Source organism: Jaculus jaculus, chromosome 14 (genome assembly GCF_020740685.1).
Source record: "Jaculus jaculus isolate mJacJac1 chromosome 14, mJacJac1.mat.Y.cur, whole genome shotgun sequence".
Classification (NCBI taxonomy): domain Eukaryota; kingdom Metazoa; phylum Chordata; class Mammalia; order Rodentia; family Dipodidae; genus Jaculus; species Jaculus jaculus.
In genome coordinates this window covers 9,477,942-9,502,406 of record NC_059115.1, presented here as the reverse complement: position 1 = coordinate 9,502,406, position 24,465 = coordinate 9,477,942, and the positions used below count along the sequence as shown (strand labels likewise).

General features: G+C 46.3%; 1 protein-coding gene across 2 annotated transcripts; it reads left to right on the top strand.

Annotated features, from left to right (window-relative positions):
• The first annotated feature begins 1,279 nt into the window (after positions 1-1,279).
• On the top strand, positions 1,280-15,113 carry Znf8 (zinc finger protein 8). 2 transcript variants are annotated; one of them, XM_012952357.2, is made up of 4 exons: positions 1,280-1,406; positions 8,798-8,924; positions 9,162-9,257; positions 12,787-15,113. In XM_012952357.2, exons 1-4 carry the CDS (start codon positions 1,341-1,343, stop codon positions 14,208-14,210), a joined length of 1,713 nt encoding a protein of 570 aa, XP_012807811.1. In that variant the 5' UTR covers positions 1,280-1,340; the 3' UTR covers positions 14,211-15,113. The 2 variants fall into 2 exon arrangements, with proteins under 2 accessions (XP_012807811.1, XP_044989355.1); XM_045133420.1 differs by lacking the exon at positions 9,162-9,257.
• Positions 15,114-24,465: the final 9,352 nt, after the last annotated feature.

Genomic DNA, 24,465 nt, shown 5'->3' with positions numbered 1-24,465 from the left:
CATGAATTTTGAGTTTGTTTGCACTGGCTAGGAGTTTGTTTGCACTGGCTAGAGGCCCTGGCGCATCCATTCTTGCTATCTGCCTCTCTTCTCTGTCTCTCTCTCTCTTTCTTTCTCTCTCTCTCTCTTTCTCTCCCTCTCCCCTCTCAAATAAATAAGTAATACTCTTAAAGCAAGTGCTTGGTAGAGAACCTAAGAAAGAAGACTCCACCCTGCACGAGAGATACAGACAGGCAGGAGGAAAGTAGAGGACAGACAGACACTATGGTACTGGGCTGTTTAGAAGCTAACGGGGAAAAGTGCCTACCAGAGAGACAACAGGGGTGAGGGTAGAGAAAGAAAGAGGGAAAGGTGGCTGGGAAAATGGCTTAGCAGTTAAGGTCTTTGCCTGCAAAACCAAAGGACCCAGGTTCAAGTCCCCAGGACCCACGAAGTCAGATGCACAAGGTGGCACACACGTCTAGATTTCATTTGCAGGGGCTGGAGACCCTGCCCGCCCATTTCTCTCCACCCCCCCCCCCCGCATCTTTCTCTCTCCGTCTCAATTAGAGAGAGAGAGAGAGAGAGAGGGAGGGAGGGAGGAAAAGACGAGACAGGACCCGCTGTTCCACTCCTGATGATGTCTTACAGAAACAACACATCGCAGCGTGTGATGCTCATGCGTCTGTCTCACCTGCAGATACAATCTGGGACGTCCTCTGTGGTCACCACCTTCCCCTCCCCTCCGTGCCGCCCCACACGGGTGACAGTAACAAACTCAAAGGTGCCTGTCATTTTGGTTCAGGTAAATTTAAGTATAACCAGAGAGTAACGGAGCAAGAGGTCGAAAGCCCCGGGTTCTCCTGTGCATTTATTTCCAGCACCCGGAACTGGTCCAGGATCTCAAATTAAGCCATGTCATCCGCCGCAGAGAGCCGAGCGGCAGCAGAGACGCCGCCACCACCGAGGCGCCGCCGCGGCTCCGCGCACCCACCACTGCGCAGGCGCACGTCCCCCTTCGACAGACGGGCGGGAGGAGGACGACTTCCCTGCCACCCAGGGCCCGCTGGGACCCGCAGCCCCTGGAAACGGCTTGCTGCCTGCGCGTAACCCGCACGCTCCGCGGTCTGTGACTGCCATTGGCTGCGGCCAGAGCTGACGGTGGCTCCCATTGGTCTAGTTCTGCGTCTCGCCGCGTGGGCTTCTGGGAGTTGTAGTCTTAGCGTCACTGGCGCTGCCGCCATTGTCCGGAGGGCGACTGGTCGGGTGGTCCTTTTGACTAGAGCTGCTCGGCAGGCTTTGGGGTGGGGGTGGGGGTGGGGGGTCGCTTGGGGCGCCTGAGCTCGACCTGTGGGCCCAGGATGGACCTCCAGGACGAAGCGGCCGCAGTGGTGATGGCCTCGCGGCTGCCGGCAGCACGACTTCAGGTAACAATAGCAGCGGTGGCGACTGCGTGGGCTCCGTGCAGACGACTGGGCCTGGACGCCTTTTGCACGGAGGGAGGCAGACGCGGAGAGTCGAGCGCCGATCGGGGAGGGGGAGGGGGAGGGGTCCCGCCCAGGCCGCTGGGTCTTCCAGCGCGCATGCTCCGGCGCCCCGCCTCCTGCCATCGGGTAGCCCCAGGGGTCATCCCCTTGAGGCCCTGGCATACCCACCCTCCCAGGTTCATCTCCGCCCTAGACGACCCACTCCCCCATGTCAAGAGAAGCTGTTCTCGGGCTTGAAAGATGGCTTAGCGGTTAAGGCCTGCAAAGCCAAATTCGATACCCCAAGACCCACATAAGCCAGATGCACAAGGTGGCGCATGTATCTGGAATTCAGTTGCAGCAGCTGGAGGCTCTGGCATGTGCCTAATCTCTCCCTCTCTCTCTGTTCCTCTCTCTTAAATAAAAATAAAGTATTTTAGAAAATAAAAGGTCTGGAGAGATGGCTTAGTGGTTAAGGTACTTGCCTGTGAAGCTTAAGGATCCAGGTTCGACTCTCCAGGTCCCACATAACCCTTTTTTGGGGGGTTGTTGTTCCCCCCCCCCCCCGAGGTAGGGTCTCACTGTAGCCCAGGCTGACCTGGAATTCCCTATGGAGTCTCAGGGTGGCCTCGAACTCAGGCAATCCTCCTACCTCTGCTTCCCGAGTGCTGGGGTTAAAGACGTGCGCCACCACGGCCGGCTCAGCCTCTCTGTCTCTCTCTCTTTTTTTTCCCCTCTCCCTTCTCTGTCTCTTTTTAAAAGAGTTATGTGGAAGCCGGGCGTGGTGGCGCACGCCTTTAACCCCAGCACTCGGGAAGCAGAGGTAGGTGAATTGCCGCGAGTTCGAGGCCACGCTGAGACTCCATAGTGAATTCCAGATCAACCCTATCTCAAAAAACCAAAAAAGAAAAGAACAGAAAAGAAAAAAAGGCAGTTCTCGGTAATGACAAGAGGTCCAGCGCTCTAGATGGCAGGCCCTGTAGTGAGTGGACCCACAGGCCACAAGCATCAGGTTAGTGTGTCAGTAGGATTGGGAGCACAGCACAGGACTGTCAAGTGTGTGCAAAGCCGTCTTGTCATCAGAGCTCCAGCACTTTTAGGCAGCCCGGCTGCTTACTCTGATCTTCATAAAGTTTCATGGCTGCCTTAGCAGAAACCAAAAACAATTTGCAGTTCAAGTTCGGAACTTTGAAATTATGTACTTCCTATCTTGTGCGTTTATGGGTGTCTATGGGGTTTGCATTGTTCTGCATTTGGTACACAAAAAGAGATTATTTGTAGCCTTTCTTGTGTTTTTATTTATTTATTTGCAAGAGAGACAGAGAGGATGGGCGCGCCAGGACCTCCTGCTGCTGCAAATGAACTCCGGACCCATGCACTGGTTTGTGCATCTGGCTTTACTTGAGTACTGGGGAATCAAACCTAAGCCATCAAACTTTGCAAGCAAGCACCTTAACCGCTGAGCCATCTCTCCAGCTATAGTCTTAGATTATAATTTTTAAAACACCTGTTTATTTGAGAGACAGAGACAGGAGGGAGACGAAGAGAATGGGCACACCAAGGCCTCTTGCCACTGCACATGAACTCCAGATGCGTATGCCACTCTGTGCATCTGGCTTTATGTTGGGTACTAGGGAATTGAACCTGGGTCATCAGGCTTTGGAAACAAGCACCTGTAACCACTGAGCCATCTCTCCAACCCAGATTATAGATTTTTGCATGAAATATGAGCACAGAGTAGAACTGAGAATTTAGGCTGCCTGACAACAGCCATATGAGTGTGCCACTTTGGTGGGGAATCCTTTAGCTCCAGTCAAGGCTGAGGTAACAGTGACCAAGCATCTTGCTAGGATGTGTTATCTATTGCTCTGTAAGAACACACCAGAAAAATGTAGTGACCATGGGCTGGAGAGATGGCTTAGCGGCTAAGGCACTTGTCTGCAAAGCCAAAGTACCCGGATTCGCTTCCCTGGGACTCATGTAAGCCAGATGCACAAGGTGATGCATATGTCAGGAGTTCTTTGCAGTACCGGGAGGCCCTGGCACATCCAGAGTGAATGAGTGTGTGTTTGTGTATGTGTGTCTTCATCTTTCTCCTCTCTGTCTCTCAAATAAATAAAAATTTTTAAATGTAGCAATCTGAAACAAGTGTCAATCCTACTTCAGTTTCTGATGTACAGGAATCCAGGAATGGACTAGCTGGCGATTCTAGCCCAGGCTCATGAGAGATGGCTTAGCGGTTAAGGTGCTTGCCTGCAAAGCCTAAGAACTCATGTTCAAATCTCCAGGTCCCATGTAGCCAGACTCTGGGACTACAGAGTGAGTCCCAGATCAGCCTGGGCTAGAATAAGACCCTGCCTCAATAAAAACAAAATAAGGGCTGGAGAGGTGGCTTAGAGGTTAAGCACTTGCCTGTGAAACCTAAGGACCCCAGTTCGAGGCTAGATTACCCAGGACACACGCAAGCCATGTGCACAAGGGGGTACATGTATCTGGAGTTTGTTTGCAGTGGCTAGAGGTCCTGGGATGCCCATTCTCTCTCTCTCTCTCTCTTTTTCTCTGTCTGTTGCGCTCAAATAAATAAAATTTAAAAATAATAATATGAATAAGATGGTACCCTGAGGCTACATAGTGAATTCCAGGTCAGCCTGGACTAGAGTGAGACCCTACCTCGAAAAAAAAAAAAATTGAAGAAAATGGACACCCTTGTCTTGTTTCTGATTTTAGTGGAAATGCTTTAAGTTTTTTCCCCATTTAGTTTAGTGCTGACTACATGTTTGTTGCATATAGCCTTTATTATGTTGAGATATGTTCCATCTAGTCCAAGTTTCTTTAGTACTTTTGTCGTAAGATGATATTAGATTTTGCCAAATGCCTTTTCTGCATTTAGAGATGATCGTGTGATTTTGTCCTTAAATACATTTATGTGCTATATTATATCTGTTTATTTGCATATGTTGAATCATCTCTACATCTTTGGAGTAAAGCTAGTGTGGTCCTGGTGAAAGATCTTTTTGATGCCTTCCTATACTCTTATTTGCATATATTTTGTTGAGTTTATTTATGTTCACCAGGGAGGTTGGTCTCTAATTTTCTTTTTTTTGTTGTTGTTGTTTTGTTTTGTTTTATCTTTGGTTTTGTTATTAGGGCAATATTGGCTTCATAAAGGGAGTTTGGTAATGTTCCTTCCTTTTCTGCTTTACAGAATACTTTGAGAAGTATTGGTGTTTTAATTGTCCTGTGAAGGTCTGGTAAAATTCTCAACAATGAAGGCTTCTGGGGCCTGAGCTTTTATTTTTTTTTTTTTTCTTTTTGGGTTTGTGAGGGTCGAGGCAGGGTTTCACTGTAGCCCAGGCTGATCTGGAATTCACTGTGTAGTCGCAGGCTGGCTTCAAACTCACAGTGATCCTCCTACTTCTGCCTCCCAAGTGTCAAGATTAAAGGCGTGTGCCACCACACCTGGCTAGGCCTGAGCTTTTTTTAGTTGGAAGTTTTTTTTGGTTTGGTTTCAGTTTTGTTTGGTGGTGGTGGTGGTGGTTTTTGGAGGTAGGATCTCACTTTAGCCCAGGCTGACCTGGAATTCACTATGTATGTAGTCTCTGGCTAGCCTCGAACTCACAGCAATCCTCCTACCTTGGCCTCCCAAATGCTGGGATTAAAGGCATGTGTCACCACATTTGACTTAAATTTTTTTTAAATATTTTTATTTATTTATGAGGAAAGAATGAATGAATGGGAGCACCAGAGCCTCTAGCCACAGCAAATGGACTCCTGATGCATGCACTACTTTGTGCAGTTGGCTGTACGTGGGTACTGGAGAATCAGATTCTGGCCAGCACACTTTGCAAGCAGGTGCCTTTTAACTGTTGACCATCACCCAGCCTGTCTTCTTATGTTTAAATTTCTTCTTACCGTGTGTGTGTGTGTGTGTGTGTGTGTGTGTGTGTGTGTGTGTTGTACGTACATGAAGATGCAGATGCAGTGCCCACAGACTCAGAGCCCAGTGCGCACAGGATGCTAGAAGAGAACATCAGCTGTCCCCCTCCGTCGCTAATCTGCTTGCTTTCCTTGAGACCCAATCTCTTCACTTCTACAATTTGCATGTTACATGCTCCCCACCGGTTCCCTCGTCTTTGTTCCCCAGAGGACTTGGAGTTACTAGTGTGTGTGGCCACACCCAGTGATTTACATGGGTTGCGGTGATTCAGAGTCAACCATCTTGGCTCTGTCAGACCCCCATCCTTGCACAGGAAGTGCTCTTAACTGCAGAGCCACCTCTCTAGTCCTCATTTATTTGCTTACCAAACTCTAGATGCATAAAACAATTTGTGCATCCAGCTTTTAGGTGGGTTTTGGTGAGTCCAGCCTGGGCCATCAGGCTTTACAAGCAAGCACTAACTGCTGAGCCATGTCCCCAGCCTCACCTCTTCTCATTTTTGATAACCATTTGAACCATGAAAGCTTTTGGGGTTTTTTAAATTATTTTTTATTTATTTATTTGAGAGTGACAGAGAGAGAAAGAGGCAGATAGAGAGTGAGAGAGAGAATGGGCGCGCCAGGGCTTCCAGCCTCTGCAAACAAACTCCAGACACATGCGCCCCCTTGTGCATCTGGCTAACGTGGGTCCTGGGGAATTGAGCCTCGAACCCAGGACCTTAGGCTTCATGGGCAAGTGCTTAACCACTATGCCATCTCTCCAGCCCGTTTTTTTTTTTTTTTTTTTTTTTGAGAGCGACAGACACAGAGAGAAAGACAGATAGAGGGAGAGAGAGAGAATAGGCACGCCAGGGCTTCCAGCCCCTGCAAACAAACTCCAGACACATGCACCCCCTTGTGCATCTGGATAACGTGGGACCTGGGGAACCGAGCCTCGAACCAGGATCCTTAGGCTTCACAGGCAAGTGCTTAACTGCTAAGCCATCTCTCCAGCCCTCCAGCCCGTTTTTTTAAATATTTATTCATTTGTAAGCAGAGAGAAAGCGAGACAGAGAGAGACAGACAGAGAAAGCTATAGAGAGAATGGGTACGCCAGGGCCTCCAGCCACTGCAAACGAATTCCACATGCATGTGCCACTTTTTGCATCTGGCTTTATGCAGGCACTGGGGAATTGGACCAAAGTTGTTAGGCTTTGCAGGCAAGCGCCTTAACTGCTAAGCCATCTCTGCAGCCCAGCTGTGAGTTTTGATGAAATTTTATTTGTTGAAATTTTATAAATTTGAAAATTTATTTGTATTTTCTTTTTATTGTTTGTGTTTTGGGTTTCATATCCAAGAATCTTTTGCTAGCTCCAAGTTCACAACTAAGAGTTTTTATGATTTTAGCTGTTATATTTGCATATTTTTTCCATTTTTTAAGTTACTGTTTACATATGATGTGAGATTCAGAAACAACTCTATTTTTTTAATTTTTATTAGCATTTTCCATGATTATAAAAAAATATCCCATGTTAATTCCTTCCCTCCCCCCTGTATTCTTTTGTATGTGGCTAATTTTTTCTTCAAAAGTACTTTTTTCCATTTAATTGCCATCCCAGCCCCAAAGCAAGGGTTGTGTACATGGAAAGTGGGAGGCACAGGCAGATACATACTCGGTGTTTCTTGGAGAGGAACTGGCTAAGCCACTACTCTGATCCAGAAATAGCTGCCTTTCAAACATGGCCTCAGCCACCCTGCAAGCTCTGTTAGTAAGACAAATCTTCACAAATGACACATCATATTAACTTGATTTTTCACTTAAAAGTCTGGCCTGGGCTATACACATGGTGGTGCATACCTTTAATCCAATTTAGGAGGCAGAGGCAGGAGGTTCACTGTAAGTTCAAGGCCAGCCTGGGACTATACAGTGAGTTCCAGGTCAGCCCAGGCTAGAGTGAAACCCTGCCTTGAAAAAGACCATAAAGGCTGGAGAAATGGCTTAACAGTTAAGGCACTTGCCTGCAAGGCCAAAGGACACAAGTTCCATTCCCCATGACCCACATAAAGCCAGATATATAAGGTGGTACATGAGTCTGTAGTTTGTTTGCAGTGGCTAGAATCCCTGGCACACCCATTTTCTCTCTTTCTCTCTCAAAGAAAGAAAGAAAAAGACCTTTAAAAAAAAAAAAAAGTCTGGCTGGAGAGATGGCTTATCTTAAAGCCTTGGGTTTGATTCCCCAGTACCCACGTAAGCCAGATGCACAAGGTGGCACATGTGTCTAGAGTTCGTTTGCAGTGGCTTGAGGAAGTCTGGTTGGATGTGGTGGCAATGCCACTTCGGAGGAGAGGTAGGAGGATTGCTGTGAATGCGAGGCCACCCTGAGACTCCATAGTGAATTCCAGGTCGGCCTGGGCTAGAGTGAGACCCTACCTCGAAAACAAACAAACAAAATGTCTGGCCTGATTTCACCCTTATCTGTAGATTGACAGTTCTGACCATATGGACTTTGTATTTCTCCACAGTGAGTTTTCACTCCCTGCTGTTTCTTCAGGCAGGGTACATGTTGCAGTCCGGTTCACATTGCTGGTAGAAATCACCCAACCAAGAGCAGCTTCTGGGGAAAATAGAGATTTATTTTGGCTTACAGGCTCGAGGGGAAGCTCCACAATGGCAGGGGAAAACAATGGCATGAGTAGAGGGTGGACATCACCCCCTGGCCAACATAAGGTGGACTACAGCAATAGGAGGGTGTGCCAAACACTGGCATGGGGAAACTGGTTATAACACCCATAAGCCTGCCCCCAACAATACATGGATTCCAGGAGGCTTTAATTTCCAATTGCCACCAGCTAGGGAACCTAGTATTCAGAACACCTAAGTTTATGGGGGACACCTGCATCAAACCACCACAGTACATACTCCTTAGCTTCTGTCCCCACTACTCACACGGTTAGTCCTGTTACAGGCTCTTCCACCGCCCACTTCAGTCCCCTGCACCTGCCTGAAAGCAGATGGCTTTCTGATAGCTTTATTTGTTGTTGTTTTGTTTTGGTTTGTTTTGTTTTCATTTTGTTTAACTATGTAGTCTCAGGATGGCCTCTAACTCATGACAGTCCTCCTACCTCTGCCTCTGGAAGGTCTGGTAGCTTTCTTATCAAGGTGAATGATGACCCTCTCTTGGTATCTCAGGATCAGTAAGCATCTTACCTAGCTCCTGCTTCGTAACAGTATCACAAAATGTTATGTCTTAAAACAGTGATCTAGGGCTGGAGAGATGGCTTAGTGGTTAAGCCCAAGGACCTATGTTTGACTCTCCAGAACCTACATAAGCCAGATGCATGTGTTGGCGCATGCATCTGGAGTTCATTTTCAGTGGCTAGAGATGCTGGCTTGCCCATTCTCTCTCTCAAATAAATAAATGTGTTTAATGTTTCAGGAGCCAGTGACTTTCCGGGACGTGGCCGTGGACTTTACCCAGGAGGAGTGGGGACAGCTGGATCCTACCCAGAGGACTCTGTATCGTGATGTGATGCTGGAGACCTTTGGACACCTCCTCTCTGTGGGTAAGGACTGCTTCCTAAACTGGGATGACTGAATATTACTGACTATAGGTTGTGAGCCCCTGGGGTGGGGTACACGTGCAGAGAAGCAGGGCTGGTCTCTTGGTTACAGAGCAAAACCTTCTTTTGATTGTGAGGTGTCCATGTGTCCTGCCTGATGGTCAAGAGTCTGAGCTGCCTGGACTGGTTGCTTCCTCTGCAGAGCACTTTCTGACCTGCTATGTCTTTCCCTGTTTTCAGGTCCTGAGCTTCCCAAACCCAGAGTCATTTCCCAGTTGGAGCAAGGGACTGAGCTCTGGGTGGTCGAGAGAGTAGTCACCAGGGATTGCCATCCAGGTGAGAACCCCATCAAGTGGGTCCCCCTAGTGAGGGCATCCAGGCCACTGGAGATGCCCTTCATGGGAAGAGTGGTGTTTTGGGTCCTCCAGAGACAGCTTCCCACGAGTTGGATACTCCCGGCATGATCACCTATAGTCAGAAGATCGCAAGACCAGGCAAGAGAAAAGGTCAGGGCGAGGTCCCAAGCACAGCTCAGCCTGTGCAATCACATGGACTGTGCTCAGCGCGGCAGAGGAATGCTGTCTGCAGGGAGCCTGTTTAGGGACTCAGTATCCAGGCTTTTCTTAGGGGCTGGTCACATGGGCGCCATCTACCTTGTATGTAAGATTCCTGTGTTGGAATAAGTGACATTGTGTACACTTAACAGTGGCTCAGTGACCTACTATCACTAATCCTATGAGCAAGCTTCTCTAAGAATGGCAGCCTTGTTACGTTGTCAATTGCCTCCTCACTCTCCTCTGAGCACAGAGGCCATTCAGTGCGTCTCCAGTGGTGATGCCTGCTCCTCTCCTCCATTTTCCTTTCCAAATCACTCCTCTTCTCGTTCTGTGATTTCATGTGCAGGTCTTTAAGCCTGTCCCCACATCCGTCTGTTAGTAGAAAGGACCGGGTTAGGTACGAACCCTCAAAGCCAGGCCACAGCAGCTCAGGAGAAGAGGGAAACATTATTTTCAAGTAACAGTAACCTAAGTGGGTATGGTGGTGCACACCTTTTATCCCAGCACTTGGGAGGCAGAGGTAGTAGTATCACCATGAGTTCGAGGCCACCCTGAGACTACATAGTGAATTCCAGGTCAGCCTGTGGCTAGAGCAAGACCCTACCTTGGGGAAAAAAAACAGAAGAAGAAGAGGCAGGAATCTGAGATGGCACTGGCTTGGCATCTTCAAGGGCTCATGGTTTTGTGATGCTCAGGGTTACAGTGTGCCTATAGCAGTTCTACCCATAATATCTGTGCTCCAGACAGGAAGGGAGGAAGTGGGAATAGTGTGAGCCACATCTCTCATCTTTTATCAGAACTCCAGATATTTATTTATTTACTATTTGCAGGAAGAGAGAGAGAGAGAGAGGAAAAAAAAAAAAAGAGAGAGTATGGGTGTGCCAGATCTTCCTGACACTGCAAGTGAACTCCAGATGCATGTGCCACTTTGTGCATCTGCCTTTACGTGGGTACTGGGTAATTGAACCCAGGCTGTCAGGCTTTGCAAGCAAGCACCTTAACCGTTGAGCCATCTCTCCAGCCCTTTCTTAAGTTTTTTTTTTTAAGTTATTTATTTATTTATTTATTTGAGAGCAACAGACACAGAGAGAAAGACAGATACAGGGAGAGAGAGAGAATGGGCGCTCCAGGGCTTCCAGCCTCTGCAAACAAACTCCAGACACGTGGGCCCCCTTGTGCATCTGGCTAACGTGGGACCTGGGGAACCGAGCCTCGAACCGGGGTCCTTAGGCTTCACAGGCAAGCGCTTAACTGCTAAGCCATCTTTCCAGCCCATCTCAAGTTTTTTAAAAATTTAACTTATATATTTGAGTGAGAAGAAAAAAGAGGCAGATGGAGAAAGAGAGAAAGAATGGGCATACCAGGGCCTCTAGCCACTGCAAATGAACTCTAGAAGCATGTTCCACCTTGGGCATCTGGCTTATGTGGGTCCTGGAGAATTGAACCTTGGTCCTTAAGATTCACAGGCAAGTACCTTAACTACCAAGCCATTTCTCCAGTCCCCCCCCCACACACACTTTTTTTGAGATAGGGTCTTGTCTAGCCCAGGCTGACCTGGAATTAGTCTCTGCATGGCCTCCAACTCACGGCAGTCACCCTACCTCAGCCTACCAAGTACTAGAATTAAAGGCATGCACCACCACACCTGGCTTTTTTTTTTTTTTTTTTAAACAGGGTCTCATGTAACCCAGGCTGGCCTCAAAGTTGCTGTGTAGCATAAGGATGACCTTGAATTCCTCATCATCCTGCCTCCATTTCCTGAGTGGAAGGTTAAGTAAAGCAGGAAGAGCCTGGTAGCAAGTCTTTGCCAAAATAAATTAATTAATTAAAAAAAAATTTTAAACCACAGATTTCTTTTTTTTTTTTTTTTTTGAGGTAGGGTCTCAGTCTAGCCCATACTGACCTGAAATTCATTATGGAGTCTCAGGGTGACCTCGAACTCATGGCAATCCTCTTACCTCTGCCTCCCGAGTGCTGGGATTAAAGGTGTGCACCACCACACCCGGCAGATTTATTTTCTTATACTTGTGGAAGTTAGAGTCAAATGGTTCATTGGTGCTAATGTAAAAGTGTGTGTTGGGACTGTAGAGATTGCTCAGTGGTTAAGGCACTTACCTGCAAAGTGTAAAGCCCTGGGTTCAAATCCCAAGTACCCATGTAAAGCCAGATGCACAAAATAGGACAAGCATCTGGAGTTCACTTGTAGTCTCTGGAGGTCCTGGTACACCCATTCTCTCTGTGTGTCTTGTGTGTCTCTCTGCTTGCAAATAAATAAATCAAAATTAATTTTTTTTAAAAAGCGTGGGTTACTGTAAGGATCTCAGTTTGTGATAAGTTGTGACAGCTTAAAAAGCTAGTTCCTTTTTGGGGGTGGGAGAATCTTGCTCTAGCCCAGGCTGACCTTGAATTCACTATGTAGTCTCAGGCTGGTCTTGAACTCCCAGCGATCCTCCTGCCTTTGCCTCCCAAGAGTGCTGGGATTAAAAGTGTGCGCCACTGGCTGGAGAGGTGGCTTAGCGGTTAAGCGCTTGCCTGAGAAGCCTAAGGACCCCGGTTCAAGGCTTGGTTCCCCAGGTCTCACGTTAGCCAGATGCACAAGGGGACGCACGCGTCTGGAGTTTGTTTGCAGAGGCTGGAAGCCCTGGCGCGCCCATTCTCTCTCTCTTCCTCTATCTGTCTTTCTCTCTGTGTCTGTCGCTCTCAAATAAATAAATAATTTTTTTTTAAAGTTAAAAAAAAAAAAGTGTGCGCCACCATACCCAGCTGAAACTAGCACATTTTTACTCCTTTGTACCTGGCCCAGGAATGAGGCTTTTGAGGGTTTGTTATTTGATGTATTCATTTTTGGTAGCTACAGCAGTGTTCCTGACCAAAGCAACTCTGGAAGGAGAGGTTTGTTTTTACTCCTGGTTTGAAGTTGTAGTCCATGTTGGAGAAGGCATGGCATCAGGAGCTTGAGGTAACTGGCCACATTGCTTCTGCAGTTGGGAAGCAGAGAGATGAATACTGTGCTTATCTCACTTGCCCCTTTCCATTCAGTCTAGGTCCCCAGCCCATGGATGGGGGTCACCACGTTTGGGATGGGTCTTCCCACACAGACATGCCTAAAAATTTGTTGCTAGGATGGTTCCAAATCCCATCCAGTTGACAAGATTAATCATCACACTTGGTGTCTAAATAAGAGGGGCTCGGGGACTTTCTAGGGCAGGGTCCTAGGACCCTGTAACCATAGCAGACACCCAAGGTGTTGAGAGCATGCTTCCTCCTAATTCTTCCTACAACAGCTCAGCATTCTGTTTTTCCTATAGGCTGGGTGCTTGGACCAGAAATCCACACATCACTTAAGGAGCAAAGCCTTCTTGAGAAGGACCCATTCCCTGTCACAGAAAGGGAAGGGTTTCCAAGGAATGCTCCTTGTCACTCCATGACAAGAATAGATGGGAAGTGTGGGTCCCAGAGCCGAACATTCAGGAAGGACTGGAGTAATACGAAGCAGCTGGAAGGCCTCAAAGAAGTACCAGTTCAAAGTGAAAACTATGAGAGTCTTGGACTTGGGGGAAACTGTGACCTTAGTTCAAACCCAGACCCATTACCAGAGATTTCTGAGAGAAAGTATTCCTCTTATGACTCACAAGTGAAAAACACAGAATGTAACTCGAGCTTACCCAGGCAGCAGACAGACTCCCCAGTAGCACAGCCCCTCGATGGCAGTGGCCGTCACAAAGCCTCTGACCAGACTGTCTCTGCTATAGAACTCACAAAAAGCCAGGTGCAGGATAAACCCTACAAATGCACTGACTGTGGGAAGTCATTTAACCATAATGCACACCTCACAGTGCACAAAAGGATCCACACAGGAGAACGACCTTACATGTGTAAAGAGTGTGGGAAAGCCTTCAGCCAAAACTCCTCTCTTGTTCAGCATGAGCGAATCCACACTGGAGACAAGCCTTACAAGTGTGCCGAATGTGGAAAATCTTTTTGCCACAGCACACACCTTACTGTGCATCGTAGAATTCATACAGGAGAGAAACCCTATGAGTGTCAGGACTGTGGGAGGGCCTTCAATCAGAATTCATCCCTGGGTCGGCACAAGAGGACACACACTGGGGAGAAGCCATACACCTGCAGTGTATGTGGGAAATCCTTCTCTCGAACCACTTGCCTCTTCCTGCACCTCCGCACGCATACCGAGGAGAGGCCCTATGAGTGTAACCACTGTGGGAAGGGCTTCAGGCACAGCTCTTCCCTGACCCAGCACCAGCGGAAGCATGCCGGAGAGAAGCCCTATGAATGCCGACAGAGGCTGATCTTTGAGCAGGCACCAGCTTTAACAAAACACGAATGGGCAGAAACCCTTGGCTGTGACCCACCTTTGACTCAAGATGAAAGGACTCAACGGAGTGACAGGCCCTTTAAATGTAATCAGTGTGGAAAATGTTTCATTCAGAGCTCTCACCTCATTCGACATCAGATAACTCACACCAGAGAAGAAGGGCCCCGTGGACGCACCCGAAGACGTGAACAGTCATGTGGCCGGGCCTCAAAGCCCATGCGGCATCAACACTCAAATTCAGAAGAGAGCCCTGTAGACCAGGCAAAGGCAGGACAGCCAGCCAGCAGGGCTCTGGCCTTGTTTGACCTCCATGAAATCAGGCAGGAGAAAAACCCTGTGCATGTTATTGGGGTACAAGAACCTTCCCTGTTATTTGACATCAGAGAATCCACATAGCAAGGAAACTCCACATGACCTTTGAACCACAGGTGCACACAGTGGTAAGTCTACCCAATGTACTAAGTTAGAGAAGATGGCCTAATGCTGATGCGGATCTCTGACCTTTAACAAATGGTGCTTCCCAAACAACTGAGGTTGGTGATTCCCCCAGCAGACTTGGGTTTTGTTTTTGAGACAGGGTCTCATATAGCCCGGGCTGGGCTTGAATTTGCGTGTATCCAGGGATGACCTTGAACTCCTGATCCCCCAGCCAACACCTCCTAAGTGCTGGGTTACAGTTGTGTTACACCATACCCAGTGACAACAGACATTTTTGGTTTTGGGGTTTTTTTGTTTTTTTTGTGGGTTCTTTGTTTGAGGTAGGATCTCACTCTAGCCCAGGCATATTTGGAACTCTGTAGCCCAGGCTGGCCTGGAACACACTGCAGTCCTCCTACCTCAGCCTCTGGAGTGCTGGGAATTACAGGCATGATCAATGCGACAGACATCTTAAGATGTTTTCTCCGTCAACCCAGAGTGAGCTCGGCAGAGATAAAAATTTACTCACATAGATAAAGCCAAAAGATCAGCACATGACCCTATTTTTGTAAAGGACTGTTAAAGTGAGAGTAATTTTATAATAGAATAATGTGTACTGAGTTAATATGGTATCTCGCCATGTCATTATGCGGGCCCAGTTTCACCAGGAAATCTGAGGCAACAATATGTTACTTGCAGACTGGTAAAACATATCCTGTTTGCCCCCAAAATACCATAAGGGATATTCCTGTGCCAGATGTGATTTTCAGAGTAGTAACTAACTCTTGTGAAAATTCTGAACAAAACAAAATGATACTGCATTTCTGGGAAATTCTGCCCAAATTCCAAATATAAAAGAATTGGTTAATGTTTATGTTTGAATTCAAATGGAATCTCACTTTGTATGTTACGTTCAGGCTGAGTCACACCTACATAATGGCTTATTGGGGCTAGTTCTGTAATCATGGTCACCACTGTATGCTTGAATCCTGGTCACACTTCAGTTACACATACTGCTCCTCTCATTATCTGACAGAGAAGCCCCCACAAAAATTCCTTAACATTCCATGGGGGTGTCATAGCTCCCATGAAAACCACTGCCTTGCAGCATCTAGTGTTACATAAGCCAGACATTCCCAACTGCAGTGGTTTTGCCCTCTGAGGCTACTTAAGAAAGGATGCCACTGACATCTGGGTAGAAGCCAAGGTGCCTTTCAGTATCTTCCCAGTGTCCAGGGCAGCTCTTAACAAAGAGTGATCTGCCACAAGTGTCAGTAGTACCTATGTGGAGAAGCTCGAATATAACCCTAACCCAGCACTATAGTCAGCATTTTCTAAACTGTAAATGGAGCGACCAAATGATCAAAGCTGGATTAACACTCATGTAAGTTTGGCTTTAACAAAGATTTATGAATTTATATGCAATATTTAGCAAATCTTCACCATTCTGCAATACTTATTTTTGGTGTAAAAAGTCCATTTTTTCTGAACAGCCTTTTAGCATTTATGTCGATATTTTTAAAGAAGAATGGTAGATTTTCATTGGATCTTACACCCACCTCTTCACCCCTTTCATCCTTATATTTCATATCAGATCCAGAAAATATTTCATTCATAGTTCTGACTATATTTCTAAAAGGCTAGGTTATAAATATGTATAAACATACTGATCCACAGGGACAAAGCCATTTTCATTAAGCCATTATTTGAGTTTTTGCCACATTAATGTTTGCACTGGTAGTTAATGCATCTGGTCCTGAGTTTGAAAGTTATGCCCTGACATCATTGTTTATATTTTGTACTTGGTCATTGCAGAAAAGAAAAGAAAAAGTCAGGAAAAGTTATTCTATTACACCTCAAATAGTACTATATTGTTATATTTAAAACAATCTCATCAAATATCTAGTTTTCAAATGTTCCTGGTTACCTCATGGTTTTGTATTTATTTTATTCTAATCTTAATCTAAACAAGATCCACACAGTGCATTTGGTTAATATTTTTTTCTTTCTTAACTCTCCTAATTGTATTGTTTCTTAGTCTTTTGTTTATTATTTGATAATCTAAATTTTGTTCCCACTCAAGCCAGTGCATTGCAGCCTCCATTCTTTCACATGGTAGACTGATTACTGGCTTGTCATCAAGCCACTGAGCTCTGGTGAGGGGCCCTGTGGGTCACATAAGTCCCACTGTTCTCAAAGCTCATCTCCCACCTTGCACTGGACCTCGGCAAGAGAACTGTTGGAAGAACTTCCTCTCAGCTGTTAATGCCAAGAAAAGCTAGACTTTCATAGTTATGTGAGCAGCATATTCTACTTTGACCATTTTAGTACCCACTGTGGGAACATCACCCTTACCTATTGGTTTCTTCCAGTGTTCTGTTAAGGAAAGCTAGGTTTCCCAGCCTTTCTGCATGCAGTTCTTGACGTAAAAACAACACTCACTATTCATCGAATGTTATCCTAACAAGAGATGTGAAACCCAAGGATTTCACCCTACTTTTTGACCGAAAATGAATCAAGTTGAGGACTGTCCTTAACCTGCAGCTATAACTAAGTGCCTGTGCCAGGGGCACCGAGTGTGGTGCTCTAGTTACACAGAGCACTTGCCCGTCAGTGCACAACTTTAAGCAGGTCATTCTTTTGTTTGGTATTTCCACTGCAATTGCATCTAGTGAAACTAAAACATAGCAGCAACATCAGAAACTGGATAGAAGGAAAATGAATTGAGGTACAGCTCAACATATGAATATACTACATGAGGAACGTCGGATTGCTGGATGTGGAGCAGCAAGAGCAACCATCTGGGAAGCACAGCGGCCACCCTTAGCACTGTGGGAGAGCTCGGGCACCACAGCCTGTGGCTTCTGTTTTTGCTCTTGAATGCTGGGAGTGTCACAGCTGATGGGGTTTCCACTCGAGTCAGCCGGGTTTCCAGGATAGTTTGGAGCAGCCTGTTGGTTCCTCTCCATGGGTTCTACAAGAACCCTGCCAATGCCTTCAGTTTGCTTTTCTGCCTTGACCTTTTCCTCACGGTTATTGTTCCAGGCCTGACTTCATAGCAGCCCAGCTGCTGCACTTTGGCCTTGGTGTCTTTCGTGTGTGTAACTAAGACAAGGACAGCTTCTGGCAAACTGCCCCAGCGATAGTTCTGCTGGGTGGTGTTACTTACAGACGAGAAAAACGGAGGCACACAGCAATGCAACCAGCCCACTGCTACACAGGCAGAAAGTAACAGAGTAAGAATTTAAAGCCAGATATGGTGACGCACACCTTTAATTCCAGCATTCAGAAAGCAGAGGTAGGAAGATCACTATGAGTTCGAGCCACCCTGAGACTACATAGTGAATTCCAGGTCAGCCTGGGCTAGAGCGAGACCCTACCTCAAACACAAAAACAAGAATTTAGCAAGAATAACTACCTGACAGTGGCTGAAACAAATTAGGCTTTTTGTTTTGTTTTTTCAAGGTAGGGTCTCACTCTAGCCAAGGCTGTCCTGGAATTCACTCTGTATTCCCAAGCTGGCCTCGAACTCAGAGTGATCCTCCTACCTCTGCCTCCCAAGTGCTAAGATTAAAGATGTGCACCACCATGCCTGGCTAAATTAGGCTTTTTTTGAAAGCTGAGTTTCAGTGACTCAGTTATGTCAAAGACAGTGTTTTCCGCACCTCTCTCGACCTTCCTCATGGTCGTGGGCAAAATGCTAAAAGTGCAATCTATAATGAAGACTAGAAGAAGTGAGGCAACAGGACAGGCCAACACTCATCTCTTTTATAAGGTTTCAAATAAAAGCCTTTCTGGAAACCTATCACACGCTTATGACTTGCTGGCCAAGAATGGGTCACGAGATCACTTATAATGAGACTTGAAAAAGTAGCATTTAACATTGTGAGCTTTAGTGGATATAAGAGGATATGATAGGAAGTGGGGGATAGATAGGCAGGTGGCTTTGCTCCCTTAAATCGCCTGTGCTTCCCATTTCCTTGGTGGCAGGTCTTCCCTCAAGGCCCTTACTCTGGCCCTGCTGCTTCACAGAATCTCATGGCCACAGCCAGCTGCCACTACCGTTGCCTTAGCATGTGACCACTGAGGCTGGCCGATGTCCTTGCTGCACTCTGTCCCCATGTTTCTAGTTCTGTCTTCCCCTCTACGTGTTGGGGTCCTTGGACGTTGTCTGGGGGCCCATCTTATTCCAACACCTTCCCAAGGTGCCATCCACAGCCCTGGTTTTGTGTTGCTTACCCAGTGTCTGAGTATGTTGTGCTTCTGACTTCAGGCCAGATGGCAGCTGTCTGCTGTTGGTGACCTCCCCCAGATGTGCCATAAGCTCATACATTCAGCCTGTCCTGAAGAAAACTGGCCTTTCCTGATCCAAACTGGTCCCCCATCCCCTTCACCAGCCATCCCATCACTGAAGCCAAGAAATAAGCCTTTGGGGCTAGAGAAATAGCTTAGTGGTTAAGGTGCTTGCCTGCAAAGCTTACGGACCCATGTTCGGCTCTGCAGGTCCCACATAAGCCAGACAGACAAGGTGACGCATGTGTACAAGGTGGCGCATGTGTGTGGAATTCAGTTGCACTGGCAGGAGGCCCTGGCATGCCAGTTTTCTCTTGCTCTTGCTTTCATATTCATAAAAAAAAAATAATAAGCCATTGGACCTTCTTCCTTACTCTATGCTGGTGATCCTGGTGTTTTTACCATGTAGACATTGGGTCTGCCCACCTCATCCATCCTTACTACCGCTGTTGGTGAAGAACAGGTAAGATATGGTAACATGCTGTCAAGTGGCCTAATCAAGATCGGAACCTGACTCCACTAACCAGAAACCCACCTTTTCCCCCCTCTTCCTTCCTGCCCTATCAGGAATGTGGGGTTCAGGCTTGCAAATGCAGGTGGTTCATGGGGTACACCGTATAGGCAGTCTGGAAGCCAGGCTTTGACCCCCCCCACCACCACCACCACCTTGGCTCTGCAAGCAGGGTCATGTCTGGACATTTCTCATAGTGGATGCTGCTGTGTGGCTGAAGATACAGCAGTCCCTCCAAGGGGGCCAAGTTGGACAAGGAGCAGGAAACAGGTCTGCACACTTTCACATCTAGGTATGAGCTCCCCGCTAATTTTCTTGTAGATACCTTGAAATAGATGATAAAACTCCTCAGAGGGAATGATTTTAAACTGGGGCGGGCCTGATCATGTTTTATCCTTTCATGAAAGCATGAGTTCTTTGCAACATGTGTAAAATGCAGCTTTTAAAAGTATGAACATTACTTTAAAATTTAATCTTCATACCTCAGCCATCCAGAGATGATCATTGCCATTAAGATTTTGCTAGTTTTCCTTGAAGTTTGTTCTTAGATATGCATGCACACACACACAGTGTGCCATGAATCTTCAACATAGACCTATATGTGTAGTATGGATTTCCTGTGTTTATAATTTTTGGAATTTTCCCTGGCTGTCTTGTAATGCCTTCCTCTTGCTATATTTTGAGAATTTTCCTTCTTGATGGATTTCATGTAGCTTTTTTAAAAATATATTTTATTTATTTATTGAGAGAGAGAGAGAAAGAATGGGCGTGCCAGGGCCTCCAGCCACTGCAAACAAACTCCAGATGCATGCACCCCCTTGTGCATTACATGGATCCTGGAGAATCGAACTGGGGTCCTTTGGGTTTGCAGGCAAATGCCTTAACTGGTAAGCCATCTTCTCCAGCCCAGAATTTCATGTAGCTTTATTTAACTTTCTGGAGGATTCTAACATTATGCCCTCCACCTAGTTATTTTGCCAGCTTCTGTGGAGGACAGTTTGTCATTCACTAAGGTGCAATCACATGAACCTTTTGTCACAGCAGAGGTGTGGGAATGAATCCTACAGGGTGTGTCATCTGTCTGCACACATGCAGACTGTGTACAGGGTTTTCACTGTGGTGTTGATCTTAAAGTCTCAAAACAACATTCGTGTCTACCATAGAGAAGTAGATTTTATGGTGAAATATAGATCACAACCTTAAAATTGTAGACTGTCCTTCCTTACGTATTAATGTGAAAGCTCCAAGATACCCTAAGTGAAAACCAGCAAAGTGTAAAACTATCGTGTGTTTACATGTTTGTAAAAAGGAAACATTTTCCTATTTACACATGTGAACATATCTGAAAGAGTAAAAAAGCAAGCAGTTTTACTGGTTGTCCTTGGGAAGAAGGAGGGGTGTGCAAAGACAAGGAATAATTTTCACTATATCTTTTATATTTTTGGAATTTTAAAACATGTAAAAGTATGACCAGTTTTAAAAAATAAATTTAACATAAATCAAGCCTTTTAAACTAAAGAAAGTTTTATAATTTGATTCATTGTCTACTGTCTGCCTCCCCTGCTAGAATGCCCAAATGAACAGTGACAACTGTATGTCTTTGTGGCATCTGAGTATGTATGTTTTTTGAATATTTTATTTGAAAAAGACAGAATGGGTGTGTTGGGGTCTCTAGCCACTGCAAATGAACTCCAGATACATGCACCACATTGTGTATCTGGCTTTGCATGAGTACTGGGCAATCAAACTCTGGTCGTTAGTCTTTGCAGGCAAGCTCCTTAACTGCTGAGCCATCTCTCCAGGACTGCATTTTTTTTTTTTATTTGTGTGTATATATGGGCACACCAGGACCTCTTGCCACTAAAATTTAACCACAGATGTGTGTTCTATGTTTTGCCTCTCACTTTACATAGATATTGGGGAACCAAACAAGTAAGCACCTTTAAGTACTGAGCCATCCCTTCAAGCCCCTGAGTATTTTAGCCATATAAGCATGTCACAGCTTTAACCCCTTGATGGCACCAAAGATGAAAAGGTTGAGACGATAAATAATTTTTTTTTGCCGGGCGTGGTGGCGCACGCCTTTAATCCCAGCACTCGGGAGGCAGAGGTAGGAGGATCGCCGTGAGTTCAAGGCCACCCTGAGACTACAGAGCTAATTCCAGGTCAGCCTGGACCAGAGTGAGACCCTACCTCGAAAAACCAAAAAAAAAAAAAAAAATTTTTTTTTTGTTTTTTCGAGGTAGGGTCTCACTGTAGCCCAGGCTGACCTGGAATTCACTATGGAGTCTCAGGGTGGCCTCGAACTCACGGCAGTCCTCCCACCTCTGTCTCCTGAGTGCTGGGATTAAAGGCGTGCGCCACCACGCCCGGCCGATATATAAATTTTGAAATTATTTATTCCCTGTATCAGTCAACCCAACACAAGTTTAGTGAGAACCTCCAACATAAGTTATAGGCAGCAATAAAGACCCCCTGCCCGTGGTAACTTCACATCCTCTGAAGTATTCAAGTTGTTTCTGCAAAGGTTAACCGGGAAGAAATCGGCAGCGTTTGGAAAGCAGCCTCCTCATAAGGAAACCCACCATAAAACATCTAGAACACACTGCCATGTAGTTAGATGGAACGTTAATTAAAATTTAATACAAAATCTAGGTGTGGTGCCCACACTTTTAATCCCTGCACTCTAGAGGCTGAGTTAGGAGAGTCCTCACAAGCACAAGACCAGCCTGCACTACAGAGTACCACATCAGCCTAGGCTAAGGAGGTCCTGTCTCAAAACAACAGGGAGCCGGGTGTGGTGGCACATGCCTTTAATCCCAGCACTCGGGAGGCAGAGGTGGGAGGATTGCCATGAGTTCAAGGCCACCCTGAGAATACATAGTGAATTCCAGGTCAGCCTGGGCTACAGCGAGAACCTACCTCAAGGGGAAAAAAAAAAAACGGGAGCTGGGGAGATGGCTCAGAGGTTAAAGTTTCTCTCACTTGTAAAGCCTGCTGGCCTAGGTTCAGTTCCCAAACCACCAATGTAAACATATGCCTGCATTTTTTAATTCATGACAAATAAGCAGGTCAGTCTGAGCTAGAGCAAAACCCTACCTCAAGAAAACAAACTAAAAAGAAAGAAAAAATAGTGGATTCTGAAACTTCAGTATCACATAATACTATTGTTTTGATTCCTCCTGCCACAGCCACCTTCCCAAGCTCTAAAAAAAAAAAAAAAAAAAAACATAAAACTGGGCATTCTTAGCCGGGCTAAAGCTTATGGAAAGTCCAGATTCTGACCCTTACCTCCTAGGTCGTTTGTGACCCGCTTGTGCTTCTGCAGCTCACCTGTTGCTCACTCTCCACCTGCCCGACTCCCTGCCCCTGTTGTCACTGACTGGATTGTAAAGTAAGCTCTCAATCTCAGAGGCCCTCCCTGGCCATCTGGTCAAAAATAGGTACCACATCCACCCACCTTCTGTACTTACTGCTTTTGAAAACACTTGTTGTTCATGGTAGGCCAAGTTTCATGATGAGCTGTGCAGCCCACGGGATTGATCAAGTGACTGAGCACACAGCCTTCCACAGGAGGCACTCACTCCCTCTCCCTTTTCCAGATAGGAGACAGGTCATGCGGTGAGTAGCCAGAGTGGTGAAGGTGGCTTTGATCCTTGTGACAGAGCCCACATGTCATCGACAACGCGGAGAAGGAGGCGTAAGGTACCAGGCAAATCAAAACAAGGCCCAAGGGTCTACTCAGTACCCTTGCCTCTGAGGGCAGGAACAAAAGGCTTCCTTCCCTCCCTCCCTTGTTCCTTCCTTCCTTCTTTCTGAGGTAGGGCCTTGCTGTAGTCCAGGTTGACCTGGAATTCACTCTGTAGTCTCAGGGTGGTCTTGAACCCACAATGGTACTCCTACCTCTGCCTCCCGAGTGCTTGGACTACAAGCATACACCACCATGCCCGGCCAGTTTTTTTTCTTCAAAGCACTTATACCTGGTATTTTGCAGTCCTCATGTCCCCATAGAGACACCCTGTGGCTGCTATCAGTGAAGACTGATAATGTAGAGCTTAGGCTGCAAACAGTTACAGGGCACACAGTTCACTTTGTATGGAGCTCAAAAACAGGCCAAAGTAGAGGGAAAATATGGAAATCCCAGGAATAATCTCCCTTTGGCCTTTACTAGCAAGTGATGGAGCTGTCCCTGGTGCTGAAATGGCCTAGCCCTGAGCTGTCCCTCAGGGTTAGGATGACTTAGCAGACTGGCTAAACTCAAATAGAATTGCAGGCACTGTGGTTCACTGCACATTCTTAGTATTCACAAAGCCCTGTTTCCATCCTGGGCGCCAGAAAGTAAGTAGAAAAGGCTACAAACGCAGTTTTCTGGTCCCATGAGCCTTTTTCCTTGTTTCTTGTGTTCAGGAGCCACGTGAAGGGGATTTGCACTTTACGGGAAAAACTATCATATTCAAGTCCTTTTATCATTTATTTATTTGCAATGAGAGGTAGGTGTGTGTGTGTGTGTGTGTGTGTGTGTGTGTGTGTGTGCATGCGTGCGTTCTGCCAACAGTATGGTCTGAAAACAAAGTTTCTCCTTGACTTACCTTCCTGATCCTTGGTCCACCAGGCTCAGGAGGAAGTGTCCTGTACGCAGTGCCCTTCCATGTTCAACACAAAGAATTACAGCGGTTCCCTGAAGACATGTTAGCGTGACTTGTCCCCATTATATACAATTACTTTTCCCACAAGCTATGTGCACTAAGAGCATTTACTGAAAACAAGATGTGTACTTTGGCTGCTCTTACATTCTTTGAAAAAAATAACACACTGGAGCTGGAGAGATAGCTTAGTGGTTAAACATTTGCCTGTGAAGCCTAAGGACCCCAGTTCAAGGCTTGATTCCTCAGGAACCACGTTTGCCAGATGCACAAGGGAGTACATGCATCTGGAGTTTGTTTGCAGTGGCTGGAGGCCCTAGCGCACCCATTCTCTCTCTCTCTCTCTCTCTCTTTCTCTCTCTCTCTCTCTTCCTCCCTCCCTCCCTCCCTCCCTCTTTCTCTCTTTGTCACTCTCAAATAAATAAACAAAAATAAATTTAAATTTAAAAATAACATTGTTTTTATATCCTTGTCTATACCTTACTTGAGCTGTGCTGTGGGAAATATCTCAGTTCCCTCTGAGATCCCCAGCCTCTCCCTGCAAAAATTTCAACTAGAGGCCAGGTGTGGTGGGCATACCTTTAATCCCAGCACTCAGGAGACTGAGGTAGGAGGATCACCATGAGTTCAACGCCAGCCTGAAAGTACACAGTGAATTCCAGGTTAGCCTGGTCTAGAGAAAGTACTAAACACACACACACACACACACACACACACACACACACACACGAGAGAGAAAAAATGAGCCAGGCATGATGATGCATGCCTTTAATTCCATCTCTCAGGA

Coding starts and splice junctions, on each gene's coding strand:
- Znf8 (XM_012952357.2), top strand. CDS start 1,341: ATGGACCTCCAGGACGAAGCGGCCGCAGTGGTGATGGCCTCGCGGCTG. Junction 1,407..8,797: donor TGCCGGCAGCACGACTTCAG/GTAACAATAGCA, acceptor TTAATGTTTCAG/GAGCCAGTGACTTTCCGGGA. Junction 9,258..12,786: donor CACCAGGGATTGCCATCCAG/GTGAGAACCCCA, acceptor TTTTTCCTATAG/GCTGGGTGCTTGGACCAGAA.